This window comes from Pseudophryne corroboree, chromosome 5 (assembly GCF_028390025.1).
Source record: "Pseudophryne corroboree isolate aPseCor3 chromosome 5, aPseCor3.hap2, whole genome shotgun sequence".
In the NCBI taxonomy this organism is placed as follows: domain Eukaryota; kingdom Metazoa; phylum Chordata; class Amphibia; order Anura; family Myobatrachidae; genus Pseudophryne; species Pseudophryne corroboree.
In genome coordinates, this window is record NC_086448.1 from 238,723,442 (window position 1) to 238,738,820 (window position 15,379).

General features: G+C 42.6%; 1 protein-coding gene across 2 annotated transcripts in view; it reads left to right on the top strand.

The window, feature by feature from the left end:
* KAT2B (lysine acetyltransferase 2B) overlaps nt 1–15,379 on the top strand; it is a 181,660-nt gene that overhangs the window by 109,890 nt on the left and 56,391 nt on the right. For both annotated transcript variants that reach the window (XM_063922198.1, XM_063922200.1), the window contains exons 5-8: nt 7,881–8,062; nt 9,796–9,987; nt 10,976–11,082; nt 12,546–12,665. In XM_063922198.1, coding sequence (XP_063778268.1) covers nt 7,881–8,062; nt 9,796–9,987; nt 10,976–11,082; nt 12,546–12,665 — 601 coding nt within the window. The remainder of the gene's footprint in view (nt 1–7,880; nt 8,063–9,795; nt 9,988–10,975; nt 11,083–12,545; nt 12,666–15,379) is intronic.

Here is a 15,379-nt window from a genome sequence, read left to right on the forward strand (position 1 = left end):
TAAATGTGGTATTTAGGGGTATCTTTACTGAAAAATTGATCTGGGTCAATTTAGTTTTTCAGGGTCTAAATTACACATTTACTAACATGATTTTTTTAAATTTTTTTAAACAATGTCAAAAATCATCTGTTAGTTAATGTGTGATTTAGGGGCCTATTTATCACCATCCGCATCCAGGATGCAGATGACAGGTGATAAAATCGCCCCAACTCGCACTGTGATAATTGATTACATCGCAGGGATGTATCAATTATCGCATGCAGTGCGCCCGTGCCCCCCCCCCCCCCCCCCAAAAGATCCGCGCTGTTCCTGTTGGGCTGCCGGGCACCGGATCCTGTGCGCTGCAGTGACCCCCAGTGCTGTACAGTGCTCTGCCCCGTCCAACAGGCAGTGAAAAAGGGTGTTTTCACATTATTTTAGTAAAAATAATTTTAATAAATAGACCCCCTTAGACACAAAATCGATCAAAAATCAACCAAACCTTGACCAAAATCGACTTTTATTAAACATACCCCACAGTGTTTCGAGCAAATTTGTAGTAAGAAATGGAGCTATGGATACATCTTATTGTGCAGGACAAACTGTATAAGTATAGCTTATGTAGGTTCTGCTATTTTTAAATATTCTTAACATTTCTTTATCCATCATACTCTTTTCAGTGTTCAGGTTCCAAATAATTTTTATTCCAGCTGTGTTTTAGTGCATGATTATTTGCTCATTTAACACTTGTATTGATGGAACTGCACATTTTCAGACATGGAGTGCTGAGTCAGGAGGGTCTGTCTTTGCCGAGTCATTACTGCTTCGCTATTGCAATATACAGCAGACATTATATATAGTTTTAAACCAGTATTTAGTCATTTTAGCCAACACACACTTCTGGTTTGGGTTCCTATCATGTTTAAGAGGCAATCAGTCTTCATCAGTGATTGTGATTTGTCTCCTGGGTATCCCTGGCAGCCAATTAGCATTGTTTGTGCCCCCTACATTAACAAAGCAATACATTTTTATTGAATATAATTGCTATTAATAAGTAAAATGTTTGGCACTATATAAAAAAAAGCAATACATGTGCTATAAATAAGATTTAAAATAAATAAATAAATCTATATACTAGTTACCAGCCCATCAACATGACGATACAACATAACAGTAATGTTAGCGGCTGTGCACACCCGAACAGAGAAACAATTGACTTTATCTGTGCAAAGTAACACTGTATTGATAGTGTTTTTTTTTCAATTAACAAAATGCAAAGTGAATGAACAGAAGAGAAATCTACAGTAAATCAAATCAATATTTTGTATGACCACCCTTTGCCTTCAAAACAGCAACAATTCTTCTAGGTACACTTGCCCACAGTTTTTGAAGAAACTGCAAAGAGGTTGTTCCAAACATATTGGAGAACTAACCATAGATCTTCTGGGGATGTAGGCTTGCTAAAATCCTTCTGTCTCTTCATGTAATCCCAGACAGATTCGATGATGTTGAGGTCAGGGCTCTGTGGGGGCTTATATCATCACTTCCAGGACTAATTGCAGTATAAATTTGGAGCCAATCAGATGCCTCCCTAATGGTATTGCAAGATGGATAAGTACCTGCCTGTATTTCTCAGCATTGAAGCACAAAGAAACGGGCAACGTTGAGGACCATAGACGCAGTGGTCGGCCAAGAAAACGTAGTGCATCAGATACATATATTTATTTATATGAATTCCCCTATAAATTGTATGCTTGTGTGCAGAGCCCTCTTACCTTTTTGTATTTCTGTTATCACTCCGTTTTCCATTATTACTGTTTGCTCCAAATTGTAAGTGCAACAGAATATGCTTGTGCTATATATGTAATTGACAAATAAATAAATATGTAAATTCATATTACAATTTATGAAAAACTTTTTTCATTTAGTTATCAGGCACCTACTGTCATGCATGGGGCTAGAGATCCCCAGGACACTGCTTTCCCCTGAAAATAACAGCCATTATCCCTGGGGCTACTAACACTTCAGGTTGAAAACCACTGATCTGTATAGCAGCAATGTGCTATAGAAGAAACCACAGAGAATAAAACAATTCACAACATACAAAATCATTTCTATGCCTGGTAATATTTTTTCGGAAACTTGCAGTTTGTGGGACTCGTGGAAAATTACCTCTCATGTTTCTCTAGCATACATAAGGGATATTTGGGAAAACTAGTACAATGGGGTATAGATGGGGTCCAAAGGAGCCAGTGCACTTTAAATTTCTTCAATATGGTGTGCTGGCTCCTCCCCTCTATGCCCCGTCCCACAGGCAGTTTAGAAAAAAGTGCCCTCAGGAGAGGATGCACATCTCTGCAGCTCCAGAGAGTTTTCTTCATTTTCTTTTAAACTTTTATTATTTTCGGTATGCTGTCTGGGCAACAGCATACCTGCACCATGGGAGTTAGGAGGGTAATGATCACCGGCCTTACGAGGTGCAGAGCCGCTTTCCCACTGCAGGACCACCGTTCTGAGGGGTTGTTGTTCAGCGGGGCACTGCTCCTTGGCTGTCACAGCCGCAGCACGCCGCACACCCCTAACGCTGCCTGAAGGTGACATCAGTGGTGAGTACAAACCGGGGGCCCAGCTAGGGGGGGTCCCCAAGTTCAAAGTCCTGCTGACCATGGGAGCGGCGCGTACGGGACCCTCCTGAGATCCCCTGTGTAGAACTAGCACAAAAGGGCTTGACTAGCACTTGTGTGATGTTTTAAGCTAAGTAAGAGACTTTGCCAATATAAATAACCATTATAGCTCCGACGCCTTTAGAGGGGGCGGAGCTACCTCTGAGCGGGACCTGAGGCGTTTTGGTGCCAACCTCTGCTTACTGCATCCATATACAGCACACACAGCACTCCCTGCCTCACAAGACACGCTGAAAAACTGGTACAGGGTGTAGCAAAGGGGGGAGAGCCACTTGTGGACACAATCCTCATCCTATTTAGGACTAAAATTATTAGTGTTTACTGTGTTTTAGGGAGCTGACAGTCTCACTGGGACCGTGCAGCTCAGGGTGTGCTGGTATCATCCCTCTCTCTGTGTCTCCTCTCACATACAGTAGGGCAGGCTTGCATTATAGCCGTCTGAGTGTATGTGTAGGTTATTGTGTTTACTGTGAAATATGGGTAAACACCAGATTCTCTCCTTTATCTAATGATTCTGTTTCCTGTGAACAATGCAGTGAATCTTCACAAATTAGTGAAGGGGCTGTCGGAGAGGGTCCAGAACCCCACTGGTTAGGGTCTTTTAAGACTATAATGTCTGATATGTCATCCCAGCTCACGCTACTGTGCAGAAAACTCAGCTACTACAACAGGCTGTTGCAGATTTAGCTGCTAGGGCAGATGCACAGCCCCCACCCCCCCCATTCTCTCATGCAGGTCCTCAGAAGCGTGGTTTACCTGCTCTACTATCTGATACAGATGATGATATACAAGATGACGGGGATGACCTGGATCCCGTTAGTGGGGAACCCAATTCTGCTCAGGGTATTGGAACCCCTCATTTTGGCTATAAGGGATGTGTTAAAGCTCCCTCTAGGGGACGCTGCGTCACAGCATTAGTTTTTCTTTGTACAAAACATTCCCAATGTCACTTTCCCTGATTCTACAGAGTTAGATGACTCATTCAAACAGGCCTGGAAAAATCCAGACAAAAAATTCCAAGTGTCCAAAAAGTTTTTGTGCACTTTCTCATTTGCTCCTGAAGGTAGAAAAGTTTGGGAGGAAAACCCTGGAGTAGATGTCTCAGTCTTTCGCCTGTCTAAAAAGGCGGTGCTGCCTGCCCCGGGCTCCTTTACCATGAAGGATCTTGGGGATCAGAAAATTGAGACTAACCTAATGTCCATGTACACTGCAGCCGGTCTCTCACAAAGACCGGTCATTGCGGGTTGCTGGATGACCCATGCTATTCATTCTTGGGCCACTCAAATTCAGGGGGGCCTCTCGGGGGGATACGCCCTTAGTTTCTATGGTAACCCTCCTGAAGTACCGTGTCCTCTGATTCCCTCAAGGAGATGGGGAACATTACTGCTCGGACGTCTGCCATGGCAGTGTCGGCGCGCAGGGTCTTGTGGCTGCGTCAGTGGATTGCGGACGCAGAATCCAAACGTAGTGTGGAATCCCTCCCCTTTTCTGGGGAATTTATGGAGTTGAATTGGATACCTGGATTCCCAAAGTTACGGCTGGAAAATCCACGTTTCTCCCCTATGGGACCCCGCCGGCGAGACGCTCCTATCCGGGGCCGTCTGTACAGTCATTTCGGTCTCACAGATTTCGATCGAAGGCCAGAGGTGCCTCCAATGTGGCTAGAGGCACCAGAGGTAAGACCAGATAACCTGCAAGTACCAGTTCTCAGGAACAGTCCACCGGTTCTGCTTCCACTAAGGCCTCAGCATGACGATGCCCACCCACCCCGAGGGGATTTCGAGCTGGGAGCTCGACTGCGTCACTTCAGCCGTGTCTGGGAGACCTCCTGCCAGGATGCCTGGGTCAGAGAGCTCATTTCTCAGAGCTACAAGCTGGAGTTCAACAGCTTTGGAGGATATGCAAGTTACATTGCAACAGGCTATCCGAAAGTTGGTCCAGTCCCTTGTCATTGTTCCAGTAACACTACCGCAATGAGGCAAGGGGTTTTACTCAAACCTGTTTGTGTTACTGAAGCAGAACGGTTCGGTCAGACCCATTTTGAATCTGAAATCCTTGAATCCTTATTTGAGGGTGTTCAAGTTCAAAATGGAATCCCTGCGAGCAGTGATTGCAGGCCTTGAGGAACGGGAAATTCTGGTTTCCTTGGATATCAAGGAGGCCTATCTCCATATTCCGATTTGGCCGCCTCTTCAGGCGTACCTGCGGTTTGCTCTGCTGGATGATCACTTCCAATTCCAGGCTCTGCCCTTCGGCCTGTCTACAGCCCCGAGGGTATTCACAAAGGTGATGGCGGAGATGATGTTTCAACTCCGGGTCCAAGGGGTCAATGTGGTCCCTTATCTGGACGATCTTCTGATAAAGGCAAGATCCAGGGAGCTTTTGTTGCTCCATATCAACCGCACCATCCATCTTCTGTCAGACCATGGGTGAATCCTCAACTTACAGAAGTCTCACCTGGAGCCAAGTCAGAGGTTCCTGTTCCTGGGGATATTGCTGGATACTGTGGCCCCGTAGGTGTTTCTACCAGAGGACAAGGCGAAAACACTTCAGGAAATGGTCCGCATGGTGCTCTGACCTATTCAAGTGTCCGTACATCTTTGCATAAGATTGTTAGGAAAGATGGTTGCCTCATACGAGGCGATCCATTATGGGAGGTTCCATGCCAGAACATATCAATTGGATCTCCTGAGCAAGTGGTCCGGATCACATCTACAGATACACCAGATGATTCGGCTTTCACCTCAGGCCAGGATTTCCCTCCTGTGGTGGCTACAGTCCTCCAATATCCTGGAAGGCCGGAGTTTTGGGATTCAGGATTGGACCCTCCTAATGACAGATGCCAGTCTAAGGGGATTGGGAGCTGTCACCCAGAGGGCGCAGTTCCAGGGTAGGTGGTCATCCCACGAGGCTCTCCCTTTGATCAACATTCTGGAACTTCGAGTGATCTACAATGCTCTGCTTCAGGCCTCTCCTCTGTTCAAGGATCACCCGATCCAGGTACAGTTGGACAACGCCACGGCAGTGGCGTATATCAATCGGCAAGGAGGGACAAAAAGCAGAGCCTGCATGTGAGAGGTGTCAAAGATACTCCTCTGGGCGGAAAAAATGCAAGAGCAATGTCAGCAATCTTCATTCCGGGTGTGGACAACTGGGAGGCTGACTTCCTCAGTCGTCACAATCTCCACCCGGGTGAGTGGGGGCTCCACCATCTGGTGTTCCAGCAGATCGACCGGTGGGGTTGCCCACAAATCGACATGATGGCTTCTTGTCTCAACAAGAAACTTCCCTGGTATTGCTCACGGACCAGGGACCCTCAGACGAGGGCAGTGGACGCACTGGCGTCGCCTTGGCCATACCGGCTGGTCTACCTGATTCCTCTGATTCCAAGGGTGCTAAAGCGAATCAGTGTGTCCAGGCAATTCTGATTGCCCTGGATTGGCCTGGGAGGGCGTGGTACGCGGATCTTCTGGACATGTCTGTCGAAGACCCTTGGCCTCTACCACTAAGAGGAGATCTTCAACAAGGACCATTTGTCTACCTGGACTTACGGCGACTTCGTTTGACGGCATGGAGGTTGAGCGGAACATCCTAGCTCACAAGGGCCTTTCCAAGAAGGTTATTGCTACCATGGTTCAGGCCAGAAAACCTGTGACGTCAAAACACTATCATCATATCTGGTGGAGATATGTATCTTGGTGTGAGGAACGCAAGTATCCGCCTGCAGAGTTTCACTTGGGACGTTTCCTGCAGGCTGATGTGGATAAGGGCTTATGTCTGGGTTCCATTAAGATCCAGATTTCAGCCCTCTCCATTTTCTTCCAGAAGAAATGGTCAGTGTTGCCAGAAGTTCAGACTTTCTTGCAAGGGTACTCCACATACAACCACCTTTTGTGCCGCCTACAGCACCCTGGGATTTGGATGTAGTGTTTGCATTTCTACAGTCCTCCTGGTTTGAGCCTCTGCTGATGGTAGAAGTCAAGTACCTCACGTGGAAGATGGTGATGTTACTGGCCCTAGTCTCTGCTGGGTCTTATCATGTAAAAGTATGTACTTGGGGGGTCATTCCGACCTGATCGCACGCTAGGTATTTTTTGCAGCGCTGCGATCAGGTCAAAACTCGGCAAAACTGCGCATGCGTATGCACCGCAGTGCGCAGGCGCGTCGTACAGGTACAAAGCGGATTGGTGCTGAGCATCTTCTTTAGTAATTTACCTTTGTTGTGTATAAATTCAAAGACGTAGAATTGGTTTTGGTTTCCATGGCAAAAACCTTTGTTTAATTGTATATTAAAAATGTGTGTTTTCTTTTAACACAGCTAATGCTCATGTTATAAGTAACATCCGATGCATAGATGATGATAACCATACGTAGATAATTATCCGTTAGCTAGACATTATTGGATTATGGGGGTAATTCCAAGTTGATCGCAGCAGGAATTTTTTTAGCTGTTGGGCAAAACCATGTGCACTGCAGGGGAGGCAGATATAACATGTGCAGAGAGAGTTAGATTTGGGTGGGTTATTTTGTTTCTGTGCAGGGTAAATACTGACTGCTTTATTTTTACACTGCAAATTAGATTGCAGATTGAACACACCACACCCAAATCTAACTCTCTCTGCACATGTTAAATCTGCCTCCCCTGCAGTGCACATGGTTTTGCCCAACTGCTAACAAAATTCCTGCTGCGATCAACTTGGAATTACCCCCTATGTGTAAAAAAGTTAAAGTTCTGTTGTGTTTTTGTGATACCTTTGACATTCAGAAAATCTGCTTAAAGGAATGATGTACTTGTGTGTGTACAAGTTTACACAATGATTCTTTATTTAATAAATTGTAATATGATGTAGTCATGTTATTGGCGGTCGGGATCCCGACGGTCAGCATTACGATGCCGGGATCCCAACCACCAGAATGCCGGCAGGGGGCTCAGGGCTATTCCCACTCATTAATTTTTAGAACCTATGGCGAGCGCAGCAAGCCCGCAAGGGGCTTCATTGCGCTCGATCCCTTGCCGGCATTCTGGCGACCAGGATCCCATTGTCTGTATGCTGACTGCCGGGATCCCGACTGCTGGTCACCCAACCACAACCCATTGGAATAAATGGTTTGAACATTATATTTGTGTGTTGCTTTAATTGTCTGTTAATAAAAGTCTTATTAAGTGTATTCCTATAGCATATTTATTTTTGAATATGTTGATTTCTTTCACTACAGGGTGTAAATAATTTTGTACAGTATAAATTTAGTCACCTTCCAGCCAAAGAAAGACAAACTATAATAGAGCTGGCTAAGATGTTTCTGAATCGCATCAACTACTGGCATCTGGAAACTCCTTTACAGCGAAGACAGAGATCCCCGACTGATGACATTGCTGCATACAAAGTAAATTATACAAGGTAATATTCTTTAATAAATAGCATGTTAGTATGCCCCTTTAACCATAATTCACACATTCCATCTTGGTATTCCTCTTTCGTCAGAAGAAACACCTAAAAACTACATAGGATCACTCCAGCACTTAGGGGGACATTTACTAAGCAGTGATAAGAGTGGAGAAGTGAGCCATGGCAACCAATCAGCACTGAAGTAACATCTATAATTTGCATACTATAAAATTATACAGAGCTGCTGATTGGTTGATGGGGCAGATTCTCCACTGGCTCACTTCTCCGCTCTTATCACTGCTTAGTAAATGTCCCCCTTAATCTTATAATTCAGCTCACTTCTCTATGGCTATAGCCGGACCTATGTATAAATGGTCAGATACTGAATCTCAAATAGCACTTCTCTGGTCAGAATGGATTATCTAGAATTCTAGATCATATTAATCCATGTATAGACCAGTAGACAGGTAGGGGGATTAGTCAATAAATACTCCTTTAAGTATGGTAGGTGATCCAACAAGCAAATGTAACCTGTTTCAGTATGGGGTTCTCCTAATAAAATCCAACGGTAGAAAATCCAATGATCAAAAAGTCTGTTAACTAACTCATTAAAAGTATCTTCACATGAACACATATATATTCCTCGTTTAGGCAGGTAAGTAGTTTTAGCAAGATTTATGGGGTGTTTCACAGCCAACAGATGGATTAAGTCCCGAGATCACGGCTTTACTGAACTGTTAGCCTTCCTCTGTTGTCCGTTTAGCTCATTTTACATCTCTGGTTCACACTACTTACTAGATTCCAAAAGTACAGATGTGTACTCATACAACTTGCCTCATTACGGCACACAGCGGGAGATGCCTGGCGTGAGTGAGCTGACAGGTCCCGTGCAACTCCGTTTGCGACGGGCATATTTAATTGCAGCAAATACATCTTATTTGGATCGCTATGTTAATAAGACGCACAAGCAGGCTATGCTGATAAAAATTATATGAAGTATGCCTATATTCTGTGTGCGGCCGTGACTGTATCTGTATTCAAAATTCTACATTGAAGTGTTTTCTAAGAAAACACTGTAACATAGCATTTTGTATGCAGATACAACTGTGGTTGCACACAAAATATAGGCATGCTGTATATCATTTTAATCAGCAAAAACGTGTGTCTCCTATTTGCATTGTTTTGCGAATAAGACAAATTTTAATGGAAGAAGTTGAATGAAAAGACATTCATCGCTACCAAGTCACGCCACAGCATGGCATGACTAGAAGGTTTTTTAATGTGTAGGGAGGCTAGATGTAAGATGACACATCTGTGTCTTTAAAAATGTAACATAATCCTTTCTTTTGTCTTATCAGTTCATTTGGCTCTAGTTATGTCGCTGAAGCAGGCCACAGCTGAGGTACAAAATGGCTGCCATTAGTGTAGGCAGTCATTTTGTGAATAGAAAATATAATTATGAGAGTGCATCCTATCAGTTTCCTAGGAACAAATGACCTCAGTGATAACGCTGGTTCCTAACTAATTAATATGTATTCTTTTTAGAGAGTTCTACCTAGGTCATTTTGAATGTTACAAGAAGATGCCTTTTCTCTTTTTAAGTGTTTAGTGACCCTTTAAAGAATGAATTATATCAGTTTTGCAATGACCTAAAAAAATACAGTGAGGTGTTATTTGTGAGATGTGTTTTTTTATAAACCATGTAGCTTAAATAACAGGAAGCATTATGTTTTTTGATACCGTAGGTGGCTCTGTTACTGCAACGTCCCCCAGTTCTGTGACAGCTTGCACCGATATGAAACGACACAGGTGTTTGGCCGCACATTGCTGCGTTCAGTCTTCACAGTAATGAGACGCCAGCTGCTGGAACAGGCCAGGCAGGAGAAAGATAAACTTCCACAAGAGAAGAGAACATTAATATTGACCCATTTTCCAAAGTATGACACACATCCAGTGACACTTGTTCTGTGTAAACTGACTTGCTGAAAGTATACTTGAAATATCTGGACACGTTTTACTACATTTTATAATTGCTCTGTCTTTCAAAAATAAATCACATTGTTGTTTTTAAAACTTCAGAAAATGTAATTATAGCGAATTACAGTTACTAAGTGATCCATTGTGTTTTTTTTATTTTATAGTCATCTTTCCATTCTTCTCCCTGAAGCTATCATAACGGGGACAGTATTCCTTTTATTTCCGCATTAATATATATGTTAAATTTAATTGCTCTGGTTATTTTTTCATAGTGTGCCCCTGGCATTAGAGCAGAATTGCAGAAAATTAAGGACAGAGTGTTATTTAAAAAAAATCACTTGTCTAGAATTTTTTTCTACAATATTTTAGTGAATTATAAAATGTTAATTCATAGCAACCAGTTTTGATACAAAATAGCTGATACTTAGTACTGTCCTTGTATGTTTCTCAATATAACATCCCTGTTCCTTAGACTTCACTTAACTTTGATCCCTAGAGCAAATTAACGGCCAAATTTAAACCCGATCGCAGCAGCAAAATTTTTCCTTAATTGGTAAGACCATGTGCACTGCAGGTGGGGCAGATATAACATATGCAGAGAGAGTTAGATTTGGGTGGGGTGTGTTCAAACTGAAATCTAAATTGCAGTGTAAAAATAAAGTAGTATTTAACCTGCACAGAAACAATATAACCCACCCAAATCTAACTCTCTCTGCACATGTTTTATTTTCCCCACCTGCAGTGCACATGGTTTTGCCCATTAGAGAAAGAATTTGCTGCGATCAGGGCTGAATTAGGCCCTAAGTTATGTACCAATAGCACAAAATGTTGACAAATGGGTCAAACCAATGTTGTCGTGTTAAACAGGTTCCTCTGCTGAAGCAGTTCGTCAAATAATATTTATTTACCACCTTTGTATAACTGAGGGTTCTCTTTTCCCTTATTTAGATTTTTGTCTATGTTGGAGGAAGAGGTTTACAGTTCAAATTCTCCAATATGGGATGAAGAGTTTATGTCCTCATCTTCACGGACAAATGAGCTTGGAATCCAAGCAGGTAATTTTGGAAAATGAAAATGAAAAAAAAAATAACTATTATGAGACAATGGCGGGTCCAAGAAGGGGTGGGGGTGGGGGGGGGGGGTGTCCACCCCCTGTAACACCCCCTGTAACACCCCCTGTATTTTCTATCTATCTATCTATCTATCTATCTATCTATCTATCTATCTATCTATCTATCTATCTATCTATCGGTCTACTATAGAGAGAGATACATTTTTATTTTATTTATTGTATTTAATTTTTTTAGGCTGTATTTTATTACGTAGGTTTTGTTTAGCTAAAGCAACATTGCAGTTTACGGCCTATAGTAAGGTACTACCAAACACTATAAGGAGCTGATTCAGCATTGTACGCAAGTACGTTTTACAGATGGATCTTGCTGATTGCACATAGCAGTCTGTAGCCGAGCATGCACAACCTTGAGCGACTATCTTGCATCAGCTACTTGCACAAGTGAATGGATAGCGGCGGTGCAGCCACAGAGATGCGTACAGCTCTGAATACAAATGAAGATACTTGTTTATTTCCATGCACGCAACGTGGCCACATATGACGTGCAATTCTGAATCAGGCCCTAAGTGAGGAAGATCACCATTCTAAATAAGTATAAGTAAAATACAGGGCGGGTTGTAATGGAGGCCGAGATCGCCGGAGGTGTGGAATGCTGGATGATCTTGGATGTCTTTTTAAAGAGGTAATCACTTACAAGGCAATACCATGCCTTGTAAGTGATTGCCCCTTATAAAAACTAGTGATGAGCGGATTCGGTTTTACTCGGTTTTACTCGGTTCTCAAAACCGAATCTTATTGGCTATCCAAAACACGTGACATCAGTGAGCCAATAAGATTCGGTTTTGAGAACCGAGTAAAACCGAGTAAAACCGAATCCGCTCATCACTAATAAAAACGTCCATAATCTGCTGGCAACCGCACCTAGAAAAATAATAAATGGCTTATGCTTATTTTTAACATTTTATAATTGAAATATTGTTCAAAACATTTAATTGTATAGGTAAGTCTTGATTTGTGGTTACTATCAGTCGGGCAGAGAGTGCAGCCTCCTTCTAAGAACTTTACAAAATGAGCAATGAGATTATTAATAAGGGGGGGAATTCATTCAGCTGCAGTAAATTACAGCAGCTAATTGATCCTCCAGGAACTATTCAATTAGCTCCGAAAGCTGGCACTATCAGGGATTTTTATCACCTGCCCGGAGGCAGGAGAGAAAAAAATCCAGATAACTGACCCATTTTTGTAGCCGCCACCGCATGGATCCAGGAACTTATCCCGGATCCTGTGTGTTTTTGTGCAAAAATGTTGTGTTTTGTTTTTTGTGATAAATTGTGGTGAAGCCCTGTTTTTACTATACAAAAAACGTTCAAAGCTAATTGAAGTCAAACGGACAAAAAAAACAAACAAACACATTGCTAAATTTCACCTGCTGTTATGTCATTTTAGTTATCACAAATCCTCCCGTTGCAAGAACAGTCGCTTATGTGGCCAGCCCATCAGCATTAGAGCAGCCCAACAGTGGAAATTTAAGCCCATCTAGTAAACAAGCACTGGAATCAAACATAGGTAAGTGTTAAAGAAACAAAAATCTATGCTATTACACAGCATATGCAACATCATAAAAAATTGATTTCCATATTAATATACACTGCTCAAAAAAATAAAAGGAACACTAAAATAACACATCCTAGATCTAAATGAATGAAATATTCTTATTAAATACTGTTCTTTACATAGTTGAATGTGCCGACAACAACAAAATCACACAAAAATTATCAATGGAAATCAAATTTATTAACCCATGGAGGTCTAGATTTGGAGTCACACTCAAAATTAAAGTGGAAAAACACACTACAGGCTGATCCAACTTTGATGTAATGTCCTTAAAACAAGTCAAAATGAGGCTCAGTAGTGTGTGTGGCCTCCACGTGCCTGTATGACCTCCCTACAATTTTCCCTTTATTTTTTTGAGCAGTGTATAATTATGATCTTATGCCTGTTTCAGTCCTTGAGAGAGCTCACATGAAAAGACTTAAAGTAAATACGCTGATCTAGTAATTCAGGCCAGGACCTAGTGTGAATTTTCCAAGAATGCTAGACTAAGATGTACCCATGTCTCTCTCTGTACAAACAGAACTGTATCTGTTTGTATAATTATTGCTAGTTTAACTTTTAAAAAGGCAAAGATCTTTGTATAACTGCATATCAAAAACAGATTTCATTAGCTGCATGACAAATATTCCTCTGTCCTGAGGCTGGCCCAGTGAAGCAGTCACCTAGGTCTTGTCGGCAGTATCAGCAAGGGGCAAGATTTTTTTATTTTTTTTATACATTTTATTTAATTTTGTGACAAGCAGCAATAAAATCATTGTTAATAAATGGGCTCCTTAATTCTTAATACCCGCAGATTGTAAGACAATACAGGTTGAGTATCCCTTATGCAAAATGCTTGGGACCAGACGTATTTTGGATATCGGATTTTTCCGTATTTTGGAATAATTGCATACCATAATGAGATATCATGGTGATGGGACCTAAATCTAAGCACAGAATGCATTTATGTTTCATATACACCTTATACACACAGCCTGAAGGCAATTTTAGCCAATATTTTTTATAACTTTGTGCATTAAACAAAGTGTGTCTACATTCACACAATTCATTTATGTTTCATATACACCTTATACACACAGCCTAAAAGTAATTTAATACAATATTTTTAATAACTTTGTGTATTAAACAAAGTTTGTGTACATTGAGTCATCAAAAAACAAAGGTTTCACTATCTCACTCTCATTAAAAAAAGTCTGTATTTCGGAATATTCCGTATTTCGGAATATTTGGATATGGGATACTCAACCTGTATTTACATAAATCAGAAACATTTTGGTACAGTATTCTTAGTGTGAAACATGCCACTTGAGCAGGAGTGTCCAAACTTTTGCATACATCTGAATTATTTTTCCTCTTACGTCCTAGAGGATGCTGGGGTCCAATTTAGTACCATGGGGTATAGACGGGTCCTTTGGGAGCCATTGGCACTTTAAGAGTTTAATAGTGTGGGTTGGCCCTTCCCTCTATGCCCCTCCTAACAGACTCAGTTTAGAAAATTTGTCCGGAGGAGCCGGTCACAGCTAGGGTAGATCCTAGGAGTTTTTCTAGTTTTATTCTTTTCTAAGAGTTGTTAGGTGCAGGAAGGCTGCTGGCAACAACCTCCCTGCTTCGTGGGACTTAGGGGGGGAGTAGGAACCAACTTCCTGAAGAGTTAATGGTTCTCTATCTCCGCTGACAGGACACTGAGCTCCTGAGGGTGCTGATCGCAAGCCCACGAGGCGACCGCTCAGTCCCGCAGCACGGCCGCCACCCCCTAACAGAGCCAGAAGAAAGAAGTGTGGTGAGTACAGCGCCGGGTCACCGGTCGGTATGGCGGCACAAGGGTGGGAGCGCAGCTCTGGAAGGCTGCGCTCTGGACAGCTCAGCAATACTTTGTGTAAGCGCTTTTAGGGACGTCCTGACAATTCACCCTAAACTGTCCACTCAGCTAGCAGAGGCTAATCCCGCTGTTCGCAACAAACACCTCAGTATAAACAATTAGTGCGGGAAGCCGCGCACCATTGCCAGGGGCGGGGCTTCCTCTCAGAACAGATCCAGCACTCACCAGCGCTATTTTCTCCCTGCAGATGCCTAGGAAAGAATGCTGACAGAGTGCTACCCTCCACATAACTCCAGCATGCCTCTGCGGTACCAGGGTGTTATAGATGGGAGGGGGAGTGGGGGTGATACTAGTACTAATTACCCTGTTAAGGGTAGTTAGTCTGCGCCAGGCTTTTATCATAATAATTGCCTACAGGGGCGCTGTGCGGCTGGCTCCTTATACTCTGACTTTCTGAAGGTACTCTGGGGGAAACTGTGTCTGACATTTTCCTGTGTGTATGTGTAAGTGTGTATATTCCACATTACTATGTCTAAGGACTCTGTGTCCTGTGCTGCAGAGTGTTTATCTTCTCCTGAGGAGTCTATTCCATGTACTCAGGACTGCAATATGCTGTTTCAGCCTTCTGAATCCAAACCCCCATGGCTTGATTCTGCAAGGGGAATGATATCCCAGATTTCAAAAGGATGTCACATACTGAGAAGGAGACGTAGTTTTTGAGAGTCTGTAGAGAGTTTGAAATTTTCAGCTCCCACTACTTCGTCTAAGAGCCCACCTACATACCTGCAACAGCGTACGCTGGCCCAGATAATGCAAGCTGACACTGATACTGACTCTGATACAGGGG